Source organism: Cebidichthys violaceus, unplaced genomic scaffold, assembly GCF_023349555.1.
Source record: "Cebidichthys violaceus isolate CVI_PGR_0920_01 unplaced genomic scaffold, fCebVio1.0.p SCAF_590, whole genome shotgun sequence".
Classification (NCBI taxonomy): Eukaryota; Metazoa; Chordata; class Actinopteri; order Perciformes; family Stichaeidae; genus Cebidichthys; species Cebidichthys violaceus.
The window spans coordinates 1-9684 of NW_027176806.1; the positions used below are offsets into that span (position 1 = coordinate 1).

Here is a 9684-nt window from a genome sequence, read left to right on the forward strand (position 1 = left end):
AGTCCTGAGGGAAAAGGGGAATGCGCTTTTCAGTGAGCCTTCTTCAGCAACATTGTGTTAGGCTTCAGATTTCCTTTTCACTTGAAGACATCGGGTCAGGACTCCTTTCTGCTATAGAGTCACTTCTAATCGGTGGACAGAGAGGACTCGCGCCAGCGTCATGGGGAAGTGCTGATTCGATAAAGTGTGAAGTGATTAGAGTCATCGATAAACTGTCCTGTTGATTATTGCTGTCTTAGATAAAAGGACAGGAGACTTTTCTCTTTCTCACACTCTCTCACACACACACACACACACACACACACACACACACACACACACACACACACACACACACACATATCCCTTTAAGCCTAATTTCTACCATTCGTACCAGTAAAATCATGGTAGACTTTCTTGGACCGTGTTGGACTTCCCCCTCCGCTGCTTCAAACGACAGGGACTGCCGGTGGTAGTGGTCTGGATTCATTGAGTCGGGGACATTGACCTGAGCATGAAATGTTTCTTCAGTCTCTGGGTGACTGGTTTAAGTAAACTCCACTTTAACTTCACGCCAACTCCTGCTTCTTTCTAAGAATCTGTCCTCCCAGAGGTCCTGCGTCACTGCAAAGGAAACACTGCTACTGCCCTCTGCCTTAATAGTGACATCCATCTGTTCGACTGTGTGTGTGTGTGTGTGTGTGTGTGTGTGTGTGTGTGTGTGTTGATAGTCAGCTTATCGCCTTGGCTGATTATTAGAATTGATACCAGCTGTGCTGCCCCGAGTAGAGACAAGCTGCCGTTGTGTCACTTCCATCCCCTGAGCTGTTTGCACGAAAACATACCTGCACACACACACACACACACACACACACACACACACACACACACACACACACACACACACACACACACAGGCCACAAAATAAATGCAATTTCCGGCTCGTTAGGGACGTGTGGCCTTCTGACCTTGACCGCATGAGCTGACAACGCGTCTTAACTGGTTTTCGTTGCGGAGACGGATCTTTACAGTCTTATATTCTCTCCCACATAAATCAAAAATGAGGTCTGCTTGCCAGGATCATAAACTCGCTGCTTGTATTAGACTCTAGCTTTTTGATTAGGAACGCTACGAACGCGATGAAGGCGTTATGGTATTGTCAATTCCTTCACCCCCATCTCCTCATCTGTTTTATCGTCCCGTCGATATTTATAAGCCCCAGTGTATCCATAAGGACTGGTGAGAGGGTGGGGGGGGTGGGGAGAGATCTGGGAAAGAACATTTACAGATGTGAGCTTCGTTACGCTGCATGCAGCCCATCTTTACACGTGTGTGTTTTTTTGCAGGGGGAGTGTTTGCCATTGAAAACATCCTCCTATTTAACCAGGCAGAGACAATCAAGTGTTCCCTCAAGGGCATTGACTCATTAACTCACAGCCTCCTGGGACCTGTTTTTGTGAGCAGCATGTGTGCCCGTCTACGCGTGTCATGCATGCTCTCAATAGCTTCCTGTGTTTCCACTTTGACCTCTCTGTTTTGTGAGTGTGCAATATTCTTGTGACTAACATTTTTTTGCGTGAGCATCTTCCGCTCGTTTCTTTTAATCACGAGCCCCCAGCACGTGTGTGTGTGTGTGTGTGTGTGTGATGATACTGTATCTCCTCTCACTTGGTAGCCAGTGCTGTACTGCATACACTTGCTGCATTAGGACACGGTGGTTGCCGTAGGAAGGTTTTGGGGGTCATAAGCCCAAAACTCAGGTGTGCTATGATTCTCTTGATTAACTGCAGCTGTCAGTGAGGGCGGAAGGTCCTCGTCCCTCCGGTCCCTTCTGCACGACAGGCAGACGCCCCGACTCGCTGCGACCTGCCGTTGTCCCCCCGTGTCCTCCTGGGTTTTTCCCTTTCTCCAGACAGCGCTGCGACTCGCTGCTATAGGGGGTCAAACAGGGGCTCGCCGCGATGCCGAGCTGTGGGGCGGCGCGGTGCGGCGCTGCGGATGGATCCGTCTTGAGCGTGAGAGAGTGCGACAAGGTCTGTCCCTGTTAGGTCGTCTGTAAGATTTTAAGTGGCTGAAATCCTCAAGAGGTGAAGGGTCTGTGTGTAAGGACACTTGTTCTTTGTGCATATGCGCATTGTTGTGAGCCTGTTTACGCAGCTCACACATTCATTCTGTCTAGTTTTGTTTAGTAATTTTAGAATAGTTAGAAAATCAGTTAAGATGAAATTACATATAAAACTCAAATAACATGCAACCCTGCGCTGTAATGAGATGCATGTAGGTGAATGTATTTGACGTAGGTAGAGGCATATTTGTCCTCTTTATGCAAACATCTGTGTAACGTGTGCGGATGTGCATGTCTAGATACATCTAGGTCACTACTCTTGACCCATTGCTGCACTGTGTCTTCAAAACAAAGAAGGCAAAACATTGTATAAAATATTCTTTAATATATAGATTAGGTGTATTTTGTTCCTGTGTTCACTGATTATTGATTTTACTCGATATGCACATTTCCAAGGATTGTTGTGATCATTGATAATACAGAGATAATGGAGGGGCTGCAGAGGCACAGTGTACTGGTGGTACACATATAGCTACTTCTAGAAGTAGGGTTCACCAACGCTGGAGGATGTCGTTCAACTTCCAACATGTTTTGTTTGCCTAAAAGACCTTCAGAAACTACTCTTTTCATCTCTTGCTGATGAACATTTTCAACCCTTCCCAAAAAACATGATTAAATGAGAATCATAATTTTGCAACCTATGGCTTAAAGACTGAAATATTGGTCAAATGAATACATATAATACTGACACCTTGACTTTACACCGTCCCCCTCTCTCTTCGCTCTTTTCTTTCTGTTTTCTCTCTTCACACTTTTACCCTTTTAAAAAAAAAAAAAACCCACTAATAAAGCTCTACCTCAGTGGAAATCTTTATCAAAGAGCACAAACACAGCAGTCAGACTCCAAATACAACACACACACACACACACACACACACACACACACACACACACACACACACACACACACACACACACACACACACACAATGCAGCTAGATGAATGGCCCGGCCACAACACAATGGTGCTAAATTAAATCACTGATGTCAGAGTCGCCAAAAGCTCTCCCTTCAAACATCACTCACTCACTTACACACATGCAAGGATTGACTAATAAGGACCTCTTTGTTTGCCTGCGTAATGTATTCTGGATCAGGCGATATCAGTTTGGGGTTGGAAGGTGCGTATGGTCAATTTCAGTTCATTATGCAAATCAGCGTTGCAACAATTGTTCTCAAGCCACCCTGGTACGAGAGCTGAATTCATAATTTGCTCCCTGGTCCTCTTCATATCTGTTTGTGCCCTTTTATTCTACAACGTCTTCATTACCTTGATTTCAGTTGCGTCTCAACAAAGGACTGCTTACGTGAAAACACATACAATCTCACTTATTCAGCATTGATTATTGCAATGTGGTGGACATAGACGTGTCCTTCTTTCTTTTTTTTTTTTTTGGACTTTCTCCAGGTTGGGACAGAGTTGGCATCAGGTGTTGTTAGAAAGAGCACAAACACACCTATTACTTCCACCGCTGCGCCCCTGTCCCCGCTGCCGGCGGTCAACCTGTCGAAGACAAGCATGTTAGCAAACAGCCAAAACAGGTGGCAACGTCAGCGTCGGCCAAGCGTGCGCAGTCTCAGCTGAGCTCGTCAAGGCTGGTACTTTCATCCGTGACCCTACGGACACACACGCTCTGAACTCAACTCGCATAATGGGTGCAATCTATGGGATTCAGACCTCTTTGTGTGTTGTAATCCGGCTTCTCTCTGCTTTGTTGACATAGCCGGGCCGGCCGCATGCACCCTTTTAGTCCATGTTAGTGCATGTGTCCATGCCCCATTGGTTTAGCTCGTGGCCCAACTCTGCACCGCTCCCATTCGGAGGTTGCGGATGCAGGTCACCCACCCTCCGGTTTCCCGTCAAGTTGCTGTTAGCGCCGTCGCGCATATCTCACATATAGCACCTTTACCAAGTAATACTATTGGGATGCCTTCAATATAGTCATCCATCCATCTTTCATACCTGCCTATGCTTCGCAGAGTTGACAATTCAGTGTCAATTCTGACAGCACACCTTTTTGACTGTGGGAGGAAACTGCAGCCCCGAGGGAAAAACCCATGCAGGCATAAGGAGAACATGCAAACTCTGCACAGTTCTGGATCTGAACGGAGGACTTTCTTCCACTTCGTCTTGACATGTCTGACAGCTGACATACGCCGAGCATGGCGAGTTATTGATATATGTGTCAAACCAAGTCAGACACTGTTGGCCATTTCTGCAGATGTTGGATGGACAAATTCAAACATTGTCTGGAGCTCATTGTTGGGTGGTTTTAAAATAAAGACATTATGGCCTTTGAAGCCTTTAAGGTCCCGTCAGGGGGAACATGCGATGTCACCTGGTCGGCAGACACGGAGACCTTTCCTTAACCGATCCGTCATCAGCAGCGCTTCACTAGCGTTACTACTGCATGACGTAAGGGAGGGTATAAATAACAGGTAAACCGTGGGACTCCATCATTAGCAGGAAACAACCATCACCATGGATACTGCTAGATGCATTGCTTGCTCAGCTGTTGGCTTTTATTATGCACAGCTTCCCTGCAAATGCACACGTCCATAAACAATGGACGTGTGCATGATGTGTGGTTTTTTTCTGGAGGTATAGGTGAAATGTAAAATGAATTTAGGGACAATGTGATGCTTTAATTCCCACGTTTTATTTTAATGTCATCACATTTCCTGATATGTTCTCTAAACCCACCGTGACAAACAGCGACAGGAAAATGCAGCACATAATACGCAACGTTTCTCCAGTTCCCCCTCCAGTCCGGCACAGCCAGGCTTTCCAGTCCACTTCCACTGTGGTTTGGGATGGCCTTTATTATTGCGAAACCTTCCACGCGAGCACACAGACGAGAGGCGGAGTGGATAGGGCGAGGGTGTAGTCGAAAAGAATGGGACTGAGCGCCCGTCTGTCTCCACAGACACTCACAACGCTGCAGCATCCCAACATCACCAGGTGCAGTGGAGCAAAACCTACTATGTGTGCGTGCGAGTAAGGGAGAGGGGAGGGGAGAGAGGGGGCGTTGTCGCTGGAGGCAGATGAAAGGGAGAGAGAGAGAGAGAGAGAGAGAGAGAGAGAGAGAGAGAGAGAGAGAGAGAGAGAGAGAGAGAGAGAGAGAGAGAGAGAGAGAGAGAGAGAGAGAGAGAGAGAGAGAGAGAGAGAGAGAGAGAGAGAGAGAGAGAGAGAGAGAGAGAGAGAGAGAGGAGGGGGCTGGCAAGGTGGCGGGATTTGCGTTGAAGCCTCTGCTCTGTCAGACATGCGCAAGAGCGTCAGCAGCAGCAGCAGCACCAACAACACCACCGCTGCGCTGCGTTTCCGCCTTGGCTGAGCGGCGCACAGAGCCGAGAGGGGAGGGGAGGGAAGCCGAGAAGAAGAGCGGAGCCATCCGAGACGCAGTGGGGCACAGAGCACGGACTCCGAGCAAATTACACCGACGCACCAAAACATCCGAGCAGCTCCTCTCCAAATTATTTAATCTGTCCGGTGTGCGCCAGAGCCTTCCAGCATGGAGACTGCGCTAAAAAGCAATCACTCAAATGTGAGATTTACACAGGAAGCCAGAAGGGAGAGCGCTTGAGTGTGTGCGCGCGCGAGCGCGTGTGTGTGTGTGTGTGTGTGTGTGTAAGAGATAGAAAGTGGCTATCCCCTTCATCTTTTGCGGGTGATCTCAATTGTGCGCTCTGCAGTCTGACGATGAAGAAGTTCAACATCAGGAAGGTGCTGGACGGCTTGAAAGAGGTGTCCTCCTCCACCCCGTCCGTCCAAGTGGGTCCACAGGAGAACCATCTGATCCAGGAGACCCTCCAGTCCGACCATTTCCAGCTCTGCAAGGTGGGCGAGCCTGATGATTTTATAATATATAATATATAATCACGGTTACTCCTTCCGCATGTTATGTGTTTTTTTTTTATTTTTTATTATAATGCACAGTTTGCGCTGCGCGTGTCCCATCTCGGTGTACAGCAGGTGCAAGCGAGCTCCACTGTAATGCATATATTAATCAGCCAATCATGTTGCTCTGTAGTCTAAACTACAACGATCACCTGCCGGTTGAATGCTTATTTAACGTGAATCCCGTTTGGAAAGAGGATCGTTAAAGCGCGTTGTGTGTGTGTGTGTGTGTGTGTGTGTGTGTGTGTGTGTGTGTGTAGGTAGCCTGTAGCGTACCTGGCTACAATGCGCATACTGTATGGCGAATGCGCGCTGGCGACAGGACAATACACATTAGTAAGTTCCCGTGTGGCTGTGCGATCATTTTGCTCATAAATGTCTCAAAACAACAACGAGATATGTCGGTTATGACAATATGTGACTTCATCCTCTGGTGATATGTCATCCTCTGCTGCATGTGTTGTTTGGCATGAACTGTCATATCGAGGGGTTGGGCCAAACTGATCCCTTCTTGCATAATCTGCTGGGGTTGGATTAGCAAAACGGTGGTTTCTGGTTAATGTGTGTGTGTGTGTGTGTGTGTGTGTGTGTGTGTGTGTGTGTGTGTGTGTGTGAGAGAGTGTGCCATCCCCTTTTGTGATGTCTTTTCCTCACAGTGTCTCTCCATCCCCTTCTTTCCCCCCCACCTCTCTCTCTCCTCTCACACTCCTCTCTTTCTAGCTCTGTCTCCCTCTCTCTCTCTCTCACACACACACACACACACACACACACACACACACACACACACACTCCTTTAACCCCAGATCATCGATCCATTGGGGACTGATGGCGCCTGAAGTGAGTGGGGGGCCCGTTTGATGGAAACACACTACGCATGCTACATCTTAGCCCACTATAGTGTTTAATACGGATTCCCCTCCTTTGTGGCTCAGTGGTTTGGTGTGGCCATTTCTTTTATAGACACCACTGTGTTCTTGCTATTGATTTCCTCACACGGTTAAACCTGCACAACTGTAACTGGCTTGATTGTGTGAGTCTTTTAAAGGTGTCAACGGTAAAGTTACTCCTAGTTTTGTAAATCATTTGTAGGTTTTAATAATATTCAAACAACTGCAATCATATTAGCAGTTGTCAGGTGCCTGAAGTGATAACTAGAGAACTAGAATGCATCATCCAGAGTCAAACCGAGTCACCTGAGGGGATGTTGTTGTTGGAGAGACTAGCTCGGAGACTGCAGGTTTGACTGACACTGATCAACAGCCAAAGCATCTGACGGAAGTCTCTTTGAAACAAGACCCTCCTGCACCTCCACGGTCTGTCTGGACCCCAAGCTCTCTGCAGAGAAGGCAGGTGCCTCTGCTGCACTGAGTGCTTTTCATGTGACGTGCTTTAGCCGTCTGCCGCTAAAGCAAACAAATCCAACAAGCCCACCACCACCGCCACCACCACCGCCACCACCACCGGCTGACTGACGCCATAAAGCTGCAGCCACACCAACAAATCTGCAGAAAACACAAAACGCCTCACAGGACAACGCGCTCTGCAAGAAATCATCACCGAACGCCGCTCGTCGGTCTGTTTTCTGTGTTTTTTTTATTTTTTTTTTATTTCCAGACTTCAGTGTAATCACGACTCCACGTGGGAGGCGGTGAGAGAAGGAAAACGAGATAAAAAAAAAAAAAGAGTGAAATGGGAGCGAAGGAATCTCAAAATAGGCCCATGATTATAAAAGGTTCCTAAATAGCAAAGCCAAATATCCTCCATCACGAAGAACAGAGTGACGGTGCTTAGAGAGAGCGCTTGTTCCTCGTCTTTACATTTCCACGTCATAACACTTTCCACATCCATCTGGGCCTTTTGTTTACCAAAATCAGGTGTGTGATATCCTTTGACACCCCACCCCCCCCCCCCCCCCGCTGTGAAATGCAAACTGATAGCGTGTTCTCTCTCTTTTTTTTTCCACCTTTCTGCTCGACCATCAGACCGTCCGTCACGGCTTCCCCTACCAGCCGTCGTCCATGGCCTTCGACCCCGTGCAGAAGATACTGGCCATCGGCACCCAGAGTGGAGCTCTCCGATTGTATCCTTTCTCTTGTCGTTGCCGGTGTGACAGGTTGCCGAGGCTCCGTGGAAGCTCCTTTTCTAGGTCCCCCGGCATCGACCGGGAGGCGGCGGCAGCAGGTAAGTGAAGGGATCGTATGAGCTGCGTGCGATCGGTGGGGGTTTTCAGGGGGTATTTTTAGAGCGTGCCGAAGAGTTTCCTGTAACAAGCGATGAGGAATCAACGTTTTTGGAAATGTGACAAGGCATGTCACTGAAAAGTCCGTATTTAGCCGCATATCGAAGTATGTGTCGAGCCGGAGAAAGTAAGCGGCGGAGGTGGCTCGCGTCGGCCTCCTCGCGATGCGGGGGACGCTTACGCAAACGGGGACAACAGCTTGTGACGGAACGGCACCGCAGGGAGTCGTACAGCTACAGAGAACGCCCGCGAGCTCGTCTGTGTCGGGCCTGCTTTTACAGGTCCTCCATGTGTTCTCATGCCCGTCCCCGGCAACCTTTGCCAGCTCATTACGGCGTGATGAAGGGCCGTCCACCTGGCCTGTCCCTCGTTCCCGTCCGCTGGCAGCTACGGTCGTGACTCATTCTTGTTCACCTGCGCTTGTAGAGGTGAGGATGAAAACGGAGAAAGTCACCGGCGGAGGAGAGAGAGTCTACAGCGCTATTGTTTACCGGACTTCTCAAAAAGACGATGGTGCTCAGTCTGTGTACCTTCTGCTCTTAAAAGCAGAGAGAGGGAGACTGAAGAGATAATGATGCGCCACTTTTTCCTGGAAGGGACTGAATGTTCCTAGAGATTTACAGATTCAACAGCTGCTCTGCTTTGGATGAAAACATTCATGGTTTTTCTGGTCAGTGGTACACATGCATTAGAAGATGGGAGATGAAATCCCTCCTATGTCGGGGCTGATGCAGGAGCTGGTGAATAAGCTTAATGGGGCTTATGTCTTGCTGGCTGCTACATTACTCCTGTGAGCTCCGGGCTTGGTAAACTCGTGGTGTACGGAGATGCCTTTAACCAATCGCCTTAGAGATCAGAACTCCCTCAGACTATCCCTAGTTTGGCTGAAACGATCTCGTCAGATGGTTCCTTCTGGCTGAAACCGGTCGCTTTGAAACTGAATAAACGGAGGAATCTCCCACGTTTGAGTGATGCGGATCAGATAGAGTCTTATCGGAGTCAGGGGAAGGTGAATTGGGAGTCATCCGTCTCTGCTTTGGTTCTCTTCCCTTGTCATTTGCTGTTTAGTCAGCCCCGTCTCTTTATCTGATGACAACGATACCGGCACGGCACAAATGAAAGGGGCATAATGGATATCACGGTTCGGGTTATTTTGCGCTGCAGTCCTGCGTGTGTTTTTCCGTTACAGTTAGATCAAGTTGCATATTTTGTGGGGGACGTCCTGGGACTCCTGCGCCGATACACATCTATGTCCTGGAGGTCATTGTTTCTTTCACTTAGAGGCAACTCGTGGCTATCTGTGTCTCTGCGTGTTTGTGTGTGTGTGTGTGTGTGTGTGTTTGCCTGGCTGGGCTGCCAGGACATTTGGCTGCACCCTTCTTCCATGGAGGATTACAGGAAGTGGCAGATCAAGGGCCTCAGCCTGGCAGCGTGGCAGTGGA

At 48.5% G+C, this 9684-nt stretch overlaps 1 protein-coding gene across 1 annotated transcript; it reads left to right on the forward strand.

Annotated features, from left to right (window-relative positions):
• Nucleotides 1-5306: 5306 nt before the first annotated feature.
• Nucleotides 5307-8641, forward strand: LOC137888963 (syntaxin-binding protein 5-like). The gene is made up of 3 exons (XM_068732494.1): nucleotides 5307-5943; nucleotides 7986-8184; nucleotides 8568-8641. The coding sequence occupies exons 1-3, from the start codon at nucleotides 5806-5808 to the stop codon at nucleotides 8639-8641; spliced, it is 411 nt and encodes a 136-aa protein (XP_068588595.1). The 5' UTR covers nucleotides 5307-5805.
• The last annotated feature ends 1043 nt before the right edge of the window (nucleotides 8642-9684 follow it).